Source organism: Rhododendron vialii, chromosome 3a (genome assembly GCF_030253575.1).
Source record: "Rhododendron vialii isolate Sample 1 chromosome 3a, ASM3025357v1".
Classification (NCBI taxonomy): domain Eukaryota; kingdom Viridiplantae; phylum Streptophyta; class Magnoliopsida; order Ericales; family Ericaceae; genus Rhododendron; species Rhododendron vialii.
In genome coordinates this window covers 34158752-34175489 of record NC_080559.1, presented here as the reverse complement: position 1 = coordinate 34175489, position 16738 = coordinate 34158752, and the positions used below count along the sequence as shown (strand labels likewise).

General features: G+C 38.5%; 1 protein-coding gene across 2 annotated transcripts; it reads left to right on the top strand.

Annotated features, from left to right (window-relative positions):
- Positions 1-14755: 14755 nt before the first annotated feature.
- On the top strand, positions 14756-16443 carry LOC131320255 (auxin-responsive protein IAA9-like). Of its 2 annotated transcripts, XM_058350903.1 has the most exons (5): positions 14756-15201; positions 15454-15536; positions 15567-15713; positions 15914-15995; positions 16149-16443. In XM_058350903.1, exons 1-5 carry the CDS (start codon positions 14879-14881, stop codon positions 16198-16200), a joined length of 687 nt encoding a protein of 228 aa, XP_058206886.1. In that variant the 5' UTR covers positions 14756-14878; the 3' UTR covers positions 16201-16443. The 2 variants fall into 2 exon arrangements, with proteins under 2 accessions (XP_058206886.1, XP_058206885.1); XM_058350902.1 differs by having other exon boundaries at positions 15454-15713.
- Positions 16444-16738: the final 295 nt, after the last annotated feature.

Genomic DNA, 16738 nt, shown 5'->3' with positions numbered 1-16738 from the left:
AGGTAATTTCAAACTCAAAAATCATGTGTTTACGTAAATAATTTTTTTACCAATATGGATCTTGTTTGATAGATTTCATTAAGATTTTTTAAACGGTGCAAAAAGAAAATCGAAAAATTATTTTTCATTTTCAATATATTTGAGCTCAAAATTACTTTTTTTTAAAAAAAGAAGGTTTAAAAAGAAACTTGAACGGGGCGTACACTACTAGTGGCATCAAATTTTTTTTTTAATGGGTACTTCAGAAATTCTTTGAACAATTCTGTTGGGAGTGTGTATTTTTCAAGGTTTTTCAAAAGCTAGACTCTTTAGTGGGCTATTGAATGTGGCTAGACCCAAAGAGATGTCTCGCGTGCTCGGAAAAATGGGCGATCGCCTAAAGCAATTCGAGAAACCTGATTCGTTAACCAGTTAACTACGTGTGCACACATACGATAATGAGCTTTACGTCGTTGGACAGTCCAAACTGAGGAAAATATTCTTCTTTTATACTGCCTACCTTATTTATCTTTACCCCTTCTCCTTTTTTTTTCAAACGGAAATTCATTATTTATCTTTACCGTTGCATATTAAAAACGTGTTTATAATCAGATTACAATCAATTTTTGTTGATTATGTTCTTCTTAAAGATCACTTCTGTTCTCACCTATAAAAGGAGTTTTCTCCACTCTTTTTACGCACACCCAAAAAATCATTTTCTATACAGTATATTCTCAGATCAAGAAGATCAAGACATTGGCTGTATTCTGGATTCTTTTAATCCGGAGGCGGCGTGGTTATCACTGTTTGTACAAAGAGGGCGGAGCCGCAAAACGTTTTAAAGAAAGTGACCTAGTCCGCGACTTATTCCAAAAGCAGCTAATCCGAATTTTGGTATTTTGTATTTTGTTTAACAGATTGTGAGGTAAACGGTTCCATACTCTCCGTCATTGTTTCCAACAAATTTTACTCTTGCGGGCATCGTTTGTGGGGCGGCATAAAAACCCCGAGAAAGTATTTAGTGTAATTGCGACGTGATCTCATGGTTCCACTCATGGGCTGCCGTGTGTGTAGGGGCAGGCCCAAGGCTGAGCTGGCAGTGCATCAGTAAACCATAAAAAGTCATCATTATACTTTCATCAATTTTTGCCCATTAATTTTATAAAATAAATACTTATTAAGAGATGTACTAAAATAAAATACTGAACTCTTAAAAATAGACGGAGATTAAAGATACTTTCAAACACATACGACCTCTAGTTTATCCTTTGATTTGTCAAAGTGAATAGTCTTTTTAAAACATCTCGAATTTAAAAAAAAAAAAATGAGCCTCAATAAAAAATAAAAAAAAAAGAGTTAAAATACGTACGAATAAAATGGGATGGGTGGGGTATCTTATTCCAATCAGATCCCAAAAACAAAAATCAGAACGCTAGATGACAAGTTTTATGCATGCAATGCATTATTTTTGATCTTTGTTCCACAGTTTGGTATGCTTTCTTTCTTTCTGAATCCATTATCACCTTGAAAAGTTTATCCCTCCAATATCCTATGTCCTGTCCTTCCCCCTGCCTCCTGACAAGAAACCAATATCTTTCTTTTTTTTGTACGTTGCTTTATCGATTATAATGTGAGTGAGTGACAAAATGACAAGTTTGTTTGTTTGTTTGGAAGTACTACAATTCATTCCTTCCATTATTTGGGGATATATGGATCATGGACTGATAATTCCTTCCTTCCTGGGTTTTTCTTTCTTTTTTAACAGACAGAAGCTCAATGCTAGCTAGCTGCTCTAAAATTGGGTTTAATAAAAGAGCCAAATGAGCATATATAGTTCGATTTGGAAATTTAACTTTCTGAAAGATATGGTATCAAACTTGAGTTACATGAACCCCAACTCGCACAACTTGGTTCGTTTATATATTTAGCCTATCTAAATTCGATTTCTTTTCCTTTGTTTCTTCTCTTCTCTCTTTTCTTTTCATTTCCAAATTAACAAAAAAAGAAAAGAAAAGAAAAGAAGCTTTAGTACTGTATAATCATTTTTCATCTATTTACATGTTTTGAACTAGTATTGGATATTCTTACTTCCTTCTGGGAATGGAAAAAAGAAATGAATAAACATGGAGCTATGGCAACATATATGGCTTGTAACTTGTATGAGCAAGTCCACTTATTTGCTTTGTCTGAAGCTCAAAAAGAACAATGTTACTTTATGGAGTAGTATATACCGATTTCAAATGCAAATTATTCTAACAGTCTGAACATCGGCAAATAGCATACGCGGCTCCGACACCTGACCGTCTGATCAATTTATCACTGGACTTGAATTCTTCATTTGGTTGGATGTGTTATCTGTCTCCATGTGTGTAATAGGTCTTTGTAACAATTGTACTAGTTGAACACGGTAGGTTGTAATTATCATATCCATCAATGCATTTCTAACGTGTTCCTAAAAAAAATTATTAGAATAAACTCATCTCATATTTGTGTCATGCCGCAAATTTAGCAAAAGCTGTTGTGAAATAGTCAATATGGCTTTTTTTGCAACAACAAATAACAGTGAAATTTTACCAAAAAATCTGTGAAATTTTGATTTTACCAATCAATCAATATAACAGTGAATGCGCCTGCGTTATTAGATTAAAGGATTTGCGGATCATGTAGCGCATGGAGTGCAAAAGAAATGTAGTGCGGGATCCAAATCGTCTGTAGGGTTCCAAACCTCGCCTCGCTCTTGCGTGTTTCACGCCCGAGTCTCCGGTTCCAATAGTAAAAAAGACAAGACGTAACATTAGGACCACGAGCGCACCAAAAAGCATTACTACTATAGTAATACTGTACTGTAGCAGGTACTTTTAAGCTGGCATATTTTACTTTGTTTTCTTTTTAGATTGCATGATTCCTTCTGCTTTTTCTCATCATTATTTCCACAATGATATATCTCCACTTTTTTGCCCGATTGTGTGAAAACCACATGAATCTTCTCTGCATAAAGTTAAAGGGATATACCCACTGAGAACTTTTTAGGTACCATACATGTGATACTCCATTGGCGATTCCAGTCCCGTCCAAACATGTTTTGGACGGACTGAATTTTAAAGAGAGAAAAAGAGGAGAGAGAGAGTGGTCGGATGAAGGAAAATAGAGGGAATAAAACTGGGTCGTCCAAAACACATTTGAACGGCTGATACCCGATCGGCACCCAAAAATTTATCATACCCACTATTCCAATCATTCATACCCCACCAAATCTCCAATTTGTATTCAAGGACATTATGTGTAAATTGTAATTAGCATTTAGCAAGATTTGCTGATCGATCACCTCTAATTTATGTGTAATCTTCTCCGTGTTAGCACAATGCCCATGCATAGTACGATTTGCATAAATGTTTTTTTGAAAATCGTTGGCAATGGATGGTAATTTTCTCATTTGCGTTAACCCTAAGAAGTTGACGAGTGATAGTCACCCGACAACTAGCTAGGAGCTTAAAAAGCATTTGATCTGTTGTTAGAATACTCCCACTTACGTTCTATTTAATTTTGTATTGTGTCAGTCATAGAGTACTCGTAGGGGATTTTGACATAGCTTTAATTGAACTCTTATTAGCCACTAGATATGAGAGTTATTGCAAAAGAATTACACTACTATCATTTGCATTGCTCTAACATTTAAGCATTTGAGTTGACATTACCATTTGCATTTTGCAGAGCAACTAGCTAGATCCAGTTCTCCATTGTTTTCATTTTAGCATTGCGATTGGCATGCAATTCTTCATCATTCTAGCCTTGGCATTGTTCTAAGTTTGTCACCTTCAATTACAGCTGAGCCAAACATTTGGTTAGAGAGAGAGAGAGAGAGAGAGAGAGAGAGAGAGAGAGAGAGAGAGAGTCCTCCGGTTTTGGGATCATCAACGTTTCGTCTTTGAAGTCCCAGAACAAAATTCAATTCTACTTTGGGCTAGCTAGGCCTTTACATGTGACGGACTGACTTAGGAAATTTTCTGAAGTATGGCTCACAGTCCAAAAGCAAAGATGCATGGCTAGACAGATAATATGACGAAAATTAGTCCCTTTCATGAAATTAGAATTATTATTGAATGGACTGGACCGGACCGTTTTACGAGGGAAAAACAAATGTTTTTGTTCATAAAATGGCAAAAAACTGTATCCCGGTAAAAGTTTAAAAAGTTCAGCTCATGGACGGACGGATCAAGTGGCGGATGAATCCGGGCAACCGCTCCATCCACGTTTCAAACTTTTATCAAAATTAGTAATAGTTTTCTCAAAAATTATAAAATTACATAGGCTCGCCCGCCCAATATTGTTTTGAACAATCCAACATCCTCTCAACCAAGAGTTTTAGAAAAGGAAAAAAGAAGAAGAAATGTTTAACAATACTTATACTGTTGGATTGACACAATGTGTTTTTACAAACACACCAAAGTTTCAACATATACCTTTTGTACTATTTTCATTTTCGGGATGCATGCAATTGAACGCAACTATAGTTGTTGATGACGCTATCTTCGCCCACCCAACCTTGAAATTCTGCATCCGTTTCGGGATCCGTTCAACTTAAGCTAGGGCATTTCAAAGGGCTGAGTCCACTATGGACAAGCCAGGCCCGCACAGACTTGCTCTCGTGACTGGGCCTATTTAGGATCCAAAATACGTCTAGATTCTCGCTAACGGGCCGAACATAGTTGAACTTGGCCCAAGACTTAATGGGCTGGGCCCAGAAAACGTGCCCGGAGATTCACTCGACTTATCACTCTTTCGGAGGGAAATAGGATATCAGCTCAATCCGAAGGAAATTATTTGCAATTTTTTTTTATAGAATTATTATAAAGCTCTGCGATTAGAAATTAATCTTGTGTTAGCAGCAGATAGAAAGTTGATAATCAGACTAATTTTAGAACAGCAAAGGCAGTAATAAAAACACTTATGAGTCTATGAATTGCAAATTACATGCCTCGTCACTTCGAGAAACAGTAACTTAATGAATTCAAAAGATTCAAAACATAAGCACAAAAATACTAGCAATTTTCTATTTGCCCCTCTGAAACAAGCATTTAATTCTTTAAGTGGTCCTTTAATTTGGTTGAAAAAGACGTAAAAACAAAGTAAACAGTAAGCCCTATACTAGGGGGCACGTGACCCCCTTGTCACATGTTGGCTTCGCCCCTGAGTGCCGTATTCAAGTTTGCCATGATAACTTAACAGATAAGGAGTTCCCAAAGTGTGCTTCGGTGAGCTCCACCGATATCTTATCCTTGTGATTTGAATTGTTCAGTTTGTAGAGCAGTTGATGGATGCCTGATAACTATTGACGTTCAATAAAATCTTCAAAATTTTTTGTTTTGAGACAAAATTTGATCTCAAACGAGCTTTCACTGGGAATGCGAACCAAACTCGGGCAAATTGACGGTGACCAGTAACCACAATTGACCTAGTACTTGTGGGCCGGGGGTTTGTTTGAAAATTAACTACTGTTGACAAGATCCATCAATATGGGGGAGGGGACCTCGGGATTGGGAATGCTAACTTGGGACCCCAACTCGGACCTAAATAGTATTCTCTCCGTTCGAATTTAATAATTTTTCATTCAATTCTAACAGGATAAAAAATAAGTTATATCTTTTAATTAGTAATGAATTTTATATCCAATATGAATCTTGTTTGATAAATCTCAATTAGTTATAGAAGATAATATTTTCAAAATTACATAAAATATTATAAATTACAAGATATAATCGATTGAAAAATGACCCGAACTCCCAAAAAGGACTATTAAATCCGGACGGAAGGAGTATCCAAGGATACATTAAAAGGACTTTCCCATTCCAAATTCAAAAATAAATACATATTTTTTAAAAAAGTAATTTTAAACTCAAAAATTATGTGCTTACGCAAATAATTTTTCTAACAATATGGATCTTATTTGATAAATCTCATTGAGATCTTTTAAACGACCACGTTTGGTCATGAAGTGACAGATATTAAGAGGATTATTAAGCATAAATGTTGATTAACTCCTTAAACCATCGAACGGTGCCATTAGGGACTCATTTTATAAGGAAAATCAGTTATGTTTACTTGTAATTATTTGGGTAACCCATTTTGAAGCACTAACTCTTGTTGCGCTTAAACAGGAGCCCATTATCTATGTGTTTAACAACGATCTATGGCAACAAACGCGGGAAGAAGAAGAGTTCTCTGAATAGACCAAGTCAACAACAGTTCGAAGGCAGTTACAACCGTTCTTGGAGGGAATTATGGCGTCTAAAATCAAATTCGAATGAAGACTTAGACATTCGAGGAAAATGTGGAGAAAAAGAATCCTAGACAGCCCCTTTGTCTATAAGAAAATGGAGAAGAACAACCCACCCCCCCCCCCCCCCCCCCCCCCCCCCCCCCCCCCCCAATCCCATACAAAAGATGGTTGTTTAGAGATCTAAAGTAGTTTAGGACTTAGGAATTAGTTCGAAGTAGTTAATGTAGTTGTAGTTTAATATTTTGCAAGTTTGAAGAATTATTTGAATGTAAGCCTGCTTTTAATTAAATTCAAGTTATCTTACATTATTTTGTCTTGTTCTTGCTAAAAAACAATTGCATATAAGTTTGCTTTTGATTAGATTCAATCGTGTTTGTATATTTCTGTTTTGTTCTTGTTGAAATCTTAAGAGAAATCGTACATAAGCTTGCTTATATTCAATTATCTTTTCTGGTTTCTCTATTTGAAGAGTATCAATTCATTTTGGTTGATACCTTATAGTAGAAAAATTCTCTTCGTTGAGGTAATCGAACGGATAATCATAATTACCTAATTAAGTTAGTTATTTTTTAGTTAATCTGAAAAGGATAAGTTCTATTCTTTTCTGGTACGCCTGCACACAATCAATTTGCCAAAGATTGAGCTAATTTAGCACAAACACTTACGAGTGACCTGCCCATTTCTTTTTTTATTTTTTGTCATACGATAAGATGTTAGAATGTTGATAGAGTTACATTACTACTACGACAGATCAACGTCGTTTCATCGACTTCAATTTAAGACCTCTGACATTTAAGTGCCCCTTCCCAACCACTTGACCTCTCACAACCGCCCAATTCAAACCTCGTCTCTTTAGTGAAATGACTTCTTTTGGTTACGCTTTCCATCTTAGTTCTTGTTCATTTCAAGAATTCAATTCTTCATAAATTATCATCATACTTTTAAAACTTTAACTTAAGAAATCTTTCTTCGGCCCCTTAAACATTGTTGGTTCAATTCAAAAGAAAAAGGGAAAAAAATATAATACTCTAGATTTCAAAGTATTGATTTGTTTATGGTGTTGCTAACCATAGCCCCATTAAGCAGTGGATAATGAACACATAATACCAAAAAAAAGAAAAAGTTTCAATGCATTTCTTTCATGTATCAACTCACTTGCAAAGATATTTCTACAAATTTCACACATATCAATTCATCTTTTGCATATTAATAACTGTCCAATAGACCGTGATTAGTATTTTTCATTTGTCAAAATAGTAGTAGATTAATAGTTTGGGACACGTAAAAGTTAAAAATGGACAAACAAGCGGAGACCGAAAAGTAAATTACCGAATATCTGAGTTACTTTTAAGTAGACAAAAACGTGGTGTTAGGGAAAAAACAAGAGTGAAAGTTGTGTACGGATCAACCGGACAAAAGGGCTGTCCGGACAGCCCCGTGTGGGCCCCCTTCGCGCGTTTATTTGAAAAATCCGAACCGTGCATCTTGTAGGGCCCGCAAAATAATGTATCTGCGCAAAAAATCAGCTTGTCCGGACATCGATAGGTATGTCAAAAGTTGAGTTTTTACGTGAAAAAATAGACAACTGTGTAAAAACTCAACTTTTGACATACCTATCGATATTCGGACAAGCTGATTTTTCGCGAAAATACATTATTTTGTGGACCCTACAAGATGCACAGTTCGAATTTTCTAAATAAACGCGCGAAGGGGACCCACACGGGGGCTGTCCGGACAGCCCCTTGTCCGGTTGATCCGGAAAAAACTTTTTCTCAAAAAACAAATTACTAGGGGTGCAAAGAGAGGTGCTACAGTCCCGATCGGATTCCCGACAGCGCGTCGGGCCCACTCCGGTCACCGAACGGCTGATCCGAGCTATCCAAAAATTCTATAAAAAAACCGAGTGGGCCCACGTCAGAATCAACGGCATCCGATGTGTGTAGGTGACCGATCTAAACACTCCATTTTTATGTGTATAATATACACACAAAAATGGAGTTATACACACAAAAATGGAGTGTTTGGATCGGCCACCTACACACATCCGATGCCATTGATTGATTCTCACGCGAGCCCACTTGATTTTTTTTTCTAAAATTTTTGGACGGCTTGGATCAGCCGTCCTGTGGCCGGAATGAGCCCAACGCGCCATCGGAAATCCGGTCGGGATCCCTCCTTCGGGAACCTTGGACTTTCTGGGGTGCAAAATGGGTTGTCAATTGTCATTAAATTTTGGTTTGTTAATTTCAACGTGGTCCTCTTTGCTTGGGACTTCGATTTGATGTTTGTTTTAATCAATCGGACACACGTGGGTTTGATCCCAACTATGCTTTTGTCCTCTCGACAAAGGAATAGTATTTGGTCCATGACCGGTATGGGCCTGCGGTCCAGTGGGGGCCCAATATTGCCTTAATGGTGTTCACACCCACGTGATATGCAGCCCATGCTGTCTGTGTGTGACACGTATCTCATTCTGGCGATCGATGACAATTGGACCATTTGTGGGCCCATCTCGAGTGCCTTTGGGGCGTAATCGGTGTCCGTGTTCACTTCTGAAAGGTAGATTCATTTCAAGCCTCTCTGTCATTTGAATAGTTGTCCGTGTTCGTTTTATGAAGAGTTGATTCAAGCAATGGAATGAGTTTGATGGATCGATCATCGATGTCGAATAAGGGTTTTTTTCGTCACCAAAAATAGACAGACATATCGTATTGTAATTTTCAATATGTATCGTCCACAAATTGTATGCGTAGATATCCATTTGAATTGGATATCTATCCCTAGAGTGCCAAGGAATGTACTTTAATTTGTACCAGCTTCAAATTTTATTGGTGAAAATAATTGGACTGAATTTTCTTTCTCTATCTCTTCTTGTTTTGAAAATTGGACTGAGTTATATAGGGCTTATTGAACATCATCCACTTTGCATTTATCTCAAGCTTAATGTCTGTCGATCCGGGGATGTTGCCAAGAACTTCATTCGCTTTGCATTTTATCTCAAATTTAATGTCAGCCGACCCGGGGATGCTGCCAAGCACCCCATCTTGACAGTGGTGCCGAGCAGCTCATCCGGTCGTTCATTTCGCAATAGACGACTAGGATCTTAATTAATCCAAGCAACGGATGATTAAGATTTTCATGCGCTCAAATTCGATCCAAGTCGTCTGTGCTGAAAAAAATACAGCCGGATTGGTTGCTCGGTACCGCTGCCAAGCACCCTTGCTTGGCAACATCTCCCATATGCACTCCCAAAATGTTATGATTCATATTGCTCAAAAATTACAATTTTAGTATAAAAGTTACGAGACGCACCAAAATGTCAATGATCTTATTGAAAATGTTACGAATTCTCAATGTTACGAATTCTATTGTTAAAAACTTACGATTTTTTAGTATAAAAATTACGATTTTAGTATAAAACAAAATGTTATGAACCATATTTTTATAAAATTACCCACAAAAATTGCATTTTAAAAAAAGCACTAAATGCTAATGACCAGTTATTTTATAATTTATTATTCAAAGTTTTTCTTAAGAGCAAGACTCAACATTGACAGATACTAAAAAACGAAGTGGCGTAATCTAAAATAGAGGATCAATCAAGACAGATACTCAAAAAGAAAAAAAAAAAGGGTGTATTGTCCATGCATGCATTGTAGATAAAATATTTTGACCTTTTTGACTGAACAAAACATAAGAAATTGATGAGGAGTGTTATCTTGTGACAAAGTGTGTTCTAATCTTCTCCCGATTGATCTCCGAATATATTGAAATTCAAACTCGACATCGCGATCATATGAGAATATATAATTCTGGTCTCCTCGTGCCGGCGTCAATTTTTTTTTATTACTGGTAATTTTCTAAAATCGATCGATGTGTAATAGAGATAGACGTGTTTTAATAATTCAATGAATAAATGCGGACGGCATAATATTTAACCTCTCTTTTTTTCTTTGCCGCATAAATCGTTAAGGTCCATAACCTCACCAGTAATGATCCCGGACAATTTGCAAGAGAGTTTTCGGTGAATATTATCACACTTCTTAAATCGTTAATTGTCGGTACATCTAGCAGTAGTCCTTCATCACATTAGTGACCGGAAATCATCGTTTTTGCAAATCACAATTCTTAGAGAAATCTCCTAGTTAAATACTAACTTATCGTTTAACAACTCGATTTTCGAAAAGAGACAGCTAAAAATAAAAATAAAAAATTAACCCCCCGAGTCGAGATTAGGAGGAATGTGAAAGATTAATTCAATGGATCTTTGCATCAAATTTTCCCCATGATTAGTTTGAGAATGGGGCAGGCCAAAAAGAGAAGAAACCCAAATTGTGCAGTAAAATCGGCACAGTCCAAAACATGTCCCCAACTCACATTGATGACACCAAGTGGTTTGGACCCACATAGCTCGTTGTTTTTGACAATTGGTCTGTAAAGTATAGGAGAAGTTCTTGGGTTCTAGATGGATACCACACACGTGATATTTCGTCAGTATTTTTAGCCATCTAAACGTGATTTTTGGATGTTTCGAATTTTAGATAGAAAAAAAAGGAGAAAGAGTGGTTAGGCGAGGGGAGAGAAAGAGGAGAAACCCAAATTGTGCAGTAAAATCGGCACAGTCCAAAACATGTCCCCAACTCACATTGATGACACCAAGTGGTTTGGACCCACATAGCTCGTTGTTTTTGACAATTGGTCTGTAAAGTATAGGAGAAGTTCTTGGGTTCTAGATAGATACCACACACGTGATATTTCGTCAGTATTTTTAGCCATCTAAACGTGATTTTTGGATGTTTCGAATTTTAGATAGAAAAAAAAGGAGAAAGAGTGGTTAGGCGAGGGGAGAGAAAGGAAAAAAAAATCTGGATCATGTATAATATGTTTGGACGACGACAAAAGATTACTGTCACGTGGTATCCGCTCGGCATCCAAAAATTTATGGCTAAGTAGGATCCTGTTTTTTCACCTTTTTTTGGGTACTCGGGCTGAAAAGGTAAACAATGGGATCGACTCTGAAGTCCAGGTCTTGGCTGGGGCTTTTGTTTAATTTAAATTGGACCCCACCGACCTTGAGCATTTTTTAAAAAGTCATCTCTGGCGTTAAGCTTGGCTTTTGGGTATCATGCTCTCTGCATGGCGCGTGTTAATTCTTCACAATCTTTTTTTACAACATTGTATACATGAGCAGGGGATCCGGAGTTAGTGGGGAGTGATAGAGTTAGTACAGAAGGGTCCATAGGTTATTCATAACCTAATCACCAAAGCCCCGCCTTTCATGGAACTCAAACCTTGATCACCACTAGAGGAGGAAGATAAACAACCAACTTCACTAGAAATGATTCTCTTTTAAATCTTCACAATCTACATGCTGATTTTCCTTTCCTTTTCTACTTTTTTATAATGGGAATTAACATGCCAAATAATTGGAAAGTGAAGAATTTTTTGCAAATTTAATTCATCTGGGTCATTTCTTAATTTTACATTTCGTGTCATATAATTAAATTAGAAAACTGATTTTTGCGCTCTACTTTTAATGTGAAGTTATTAGTAACTTCATAAACAAAGTGGAGCGTCATCAATAAAAAATGGAGCACAAATATCAAAATTCTTAAATTAGTATTCGACTACCCGTGCTGACATGTAGTGTTTAAAATAGTTATGTGAGATAAGAACTACTCCCTCCATCCATTTCTAAGTATCTAACTTTGTAACTTCAACTTATTAAAGAGGCATATCATCATTTCATTTTTTCACATCAATTTTTACCTCCACTTTTTCTACTTACCCTCTATGGAGATATCATTATTACATTTTTATTCATTAACTTTTTAAAATATAATCTATGTTTGGGACAAAATAGAAAATACACCAACTTTTATCCACTAACTTAAAAAAATGGACACTTATTAAAAGATAGTCCAAAATAAAATACTGAATTCTAAAAAACAAAGATGCTACATGCACAACGGTTGTGCAAAACATCAAGCACAACCAATCTCCATCCGTCCATTATTGTAATAAATGGTCAAGATTCATTCAAACTTTTGCTTGGAAGAGTTAAACTTTTCATTGGAAGAGTTTTTTTAAAATCTAGAGCGTCTTGTGGGCATGCGTGCCCGTTTTCGGAATTTCCGGATTCCGAAAAGCGAGGCAAGGGGCCCGGGTCGAGGGAGCGCGAGCGGGGAAGCAAGCGCTCGCAAAATACAGAGTCGCCACTCGGGTTTGAAGGTCCGACACCCAAAGAACCGTATTTCGAAGCACTTGCCGCGCTGATTGATTTGAAAAAGTTAAGGAACCAGTCCGTCATAACCATATCTGGGTTCGGGAGCCAGGTTACGAGAGGGGAAGGGTTTTATGGCACCCCTCTCGCCCAATCCGGAGATCGGTCTCTACTTAGGCATTTGCGAAAGATGTTTGTTTACGATTTTGTTTGATTAATCAATTTTTAGCCATTTAGGGCGGGGGAACAGTTTAAGGGATTAAAACTGTAACAGTTTGCAAGATGTGATATATAGCATGGATGAGCGAGATGACGAGTAATAAACAGAACGAAGTTCAAAACATCGATCATACATCAAGACAGCGCCGTGTATGATTTTGGCACGAAGAAACAGCCAGCTTGCATGCGTGAGTTCATCCGCATGCAAGCAAACCGTCGCCCGACATTCCCATACACTCGCGCGAGTATTCATGTTTCACCAATGGTTTGAACTTCATTCCCTTCTGGGCTCTGGAAGGACCAGTGCTCACCCAGGTGCAAACCAAGCAGTTTATGGGTACTTGAAAGTAAACAATATTACAGCCAACAGATAGAAATATTATGAAAATGCAACCCCTAAACAGTGAGGGTGTCTAAACAGAGGCCAAGGCCAGGTTGCTCATGCAAGGGCAGTACCTGGGAAACAGAGAACCCTCGCGCGACAGTATGAGACAGCCGCGCGATTGTTCTGACTGGACTTCCAGGAATTGCTTTGCATACTTAGGGCTATGAGACATGTTCAAGAGCATCCCAAGAGCATTCCAAACCAAGAGGTGTTATAAACTAAGCCTAACAATGATTTTCAACATGTAAAACAGCAAAGCAGTAAGCTAAAGCTCCTTGAAAGACTTTTAAAAGACTACAAGCACAATAATAAACTTAAAGACCAGGGTCCCTTCCCCACGTGGTCCATTCTCACGCAGACAGAATTGTCGCGCGAGCATACAGGACCATCGCGCGAGGGTTTCCTTGCTAACGGCTCTTGAAACTCTGCCAGCTTTAGGGCCAGAGCTGGTATCAATTACCAGCCTTGACCCTGCCAGCCCCCCTCAGGGGTTCGAACAGTGAGCAGAAAGATATTATACCTTTGCTTTGAGTGCCTTGGAAATGGCTTGAATGATGAGATGGTAAGATTTGGAGGGTGATTATGTGGGAGTGAGTGGTGTGAGATGTTTGTGCTTGAGTTTTCCTTCTTCTTTCTTGGAGAGAGCTTTTTTTGTAACCCTTTGCAAGGAAGCATAAGGGGGGGTATTTATAGGAGAAGGGGGTTAGTGGATGGCTAACCAAGGCCTTGTAACCAGCCAACAATGCTGGTTACAAATGCTTGGTGGAGGAGTGGGTGGCAAAGGTGATGGGAGAATGGGGGGTGAGGTGGTGCAAGGGGAGCCCCCCCAGAACGCTGTTCAGCCGAGAAAACGGAGTCACATAGGCCTGTAGCCCCCTGACCACCACGCAATCTGGGTGAAAATGACAGGTGTTGACCATCGCGCGATGGAGTGAGACCATCGCGCGAGGGTCCAGCCAGCCCCGCGATGGTCAATGGTCAAAGCTTTGACTTTGACCACCACCTGGCAGATGAACCATCGCGCGAGGGTTCTAGATTGTCGCGCGACATTTAGACCAAGGTCCAGGTTCTGATTCAAGGGTTTAAGGGTTAAGGATGGGTTCCACACATGCCAAACTCAAGCCATTCCAAGTTCTCGGAACTGTTTCGACCTGACTCATCATCGGGGAATCAAATACCGTAAGTAAACTAATCTGGAAGCCCAGATTGGGGTGTCTACACGTCTAAACACATCTGAACTGTCAGAATTGATTACACAACACACACAACGGTTGTGTGAGTATCATTTCCGTATGAACAAATACAGTGTGCCAGATCAGATATTTGAAAACTAATTTGAAGAGATAGAGAGCGCGTGGGAAAGAAGCGCGGTAGAAGGCTGTAGGATTGTCCTTTTTGACGGAGGAAACCAACAATTTAAGGAAGTGTCGAGTAGAAAACAAGGTGGGACAAGATGGTCGGGGAAAACCCCAGCAATGGTGAGGAACACGAACCCCTTCACAAACAAAAAATGAGAATACGGGAGGACACGTACAGCCAGATGTTACCCCCCAACACTCACTCTCACTCTTGTCTCCTACCGCCCTCTGTCTCTCTGTCCCCATCATTCTCCCTCCCTCTCTCTCTCTCTCTCTCCAAAAATACTCATCTGTGTCTATCTATATCTATATATATATATATATATATATATATATATATATATAAAGAGAGAGAGAGAGAGAGAGAACCGCTCAAACAAGATACCCAAATCGCTTTTGTAGGCTGTATTGAATTTGGGGATTTTGTGAGTGTTGGAATGGAGCTTGAATTGGGACTCGGGATTTCAGGCAATGGTTTTCGGGTTGGAATGAAGGGGTTCGACCTGAATTGCTACGGAAGCGGTGAGACGAAGGATGCTTTGGATGTGGGTTCGTGTTTGTGGAGTGAGAGCAATGGTGATCACGGCGAGTACTGTAATTCGGAGAAGAAACGTGGGTTTTGTGAAGCTTATGATCATGAACAGGGGAAATTTGTTCTGCCTCGAAAGACTTTGCCTCTGTTGTCGTGGGACAATAAGCAGCCGAATGAAGAAGATGATCAAACTGACGACCTTGACCAGAACTCCTCCACCAGTAACAAGTACCTCTCTCTCTCTCTCTCTCTCTCTCTCTCTCTCTCTCTCTCTCTCTCTCTCCCTGTGTAAATATACACTCTCTCTCTCTCTCTCTCTCTCTCTCTCTCTCCCTGTGTAAATATACACAATACATGTGTATGGATATAGGCCTTGAAGTTTTTGCATACACTATACCTGCGTTGCCATTACCCATTTATCAATATACAAAATAGTACTCCAGTAGAAATTATGATTGATTTTATGTGCTTTCATTGAAGCTATGAAGAGGAAGATGGAGTAGTGGGGTGGCCCCCAATTAAGTCCTGGAGAAAGAAGCTTTGCCAGAAGAATAATGTTTATGGTGGCGGTGTTGGCGGTGATGTTGTTGGAGGCGGTGGTGATCGTGGCGGTGGAGGATCAAATCCCACGTTAGTGAAAGTGAAGATGGAAGGGGTGGTTATAACAAGAAAGGTTGACTTAAGCCTCCATCGTTCTTATCATGAACTCATGGATACCTTGGTTGAAATGTTTGGGAGAGGTGAGAACTTTCTATTTTCCAAGTATAAATATATAACTACTTGAAACTCTGATTAAATAAATAAATAAAAACTACTTGAAATTTTGGAATTAATGTTTGTGATTCCAGGTAATTAGCTAGGTACTGTATTAGTGTAACCAGCTACGATTGATCTAATCAATCAGGTTTATATATCGATCTCTGGGGTTGTTTGGGCACAGGTGAGGAAAATGGGGAGGCTTATAACCTCACTTATCAAGACAGAGAAGGGGATTGGCTGCTTGCTGGAGATGTACCTTGGAGGTATGTATAGGAATACGGGCAATTCTAAACAAGTTTTCTTTGTAGAAATCTAATGATAAATTCTCATCATTTTCCTACGTATATATCGAGACGCTCGATCTTGATAAGTCTGGTCGTCTTCTTTTAAATCGTCGATATTGCTCTTTTTTGCAGTTGTTTCATCGAATCCGTGCAACGTCTGAAATTACTGAGGAGCATGGAGTAACTTAAGGCCGGGGAACAAACAATCTAATCAGCCTCTTTTTGCTTAATAGTAGAAATAAAATCATATATTGGTGGTTTTCTTGTTTGAAAGCAGCAGCGGACGGATTTAGTGTACGGAAATTAGCTCTAAGAGCAACGTAACTGGAAGCGTTTGAGTTTCATTTAAGTTATCGTTAACCAAGAAAAGGAAACGACTAGATTATCCTGTACGTATTCAAATTTGAAACTGTTACTTGTTTCTATAGTTTTTCTTTTCTTTTTTTGAAAGGCAAAAAAAATTTCATTAATTTCTGAAATTATTACAAAGATTAATAGGAGCAAAGAATGATGACATCAAATTCCTAGCTCAAGACCCAAACGATCTACAAAACTAAGAGTAATCATATGTTCATCCGAGACTCAAACCCCAAGTTTGTCAAGAAACCAAACCCGGGAAACCCATAGGGCAAAGTCCACATCCGTTGGCTTAAAAGCCCAGATAAGAGAAAATAAAGATCAAACACCTGAGAGATCTAAAAGCCTAAATAATGAGACAAACC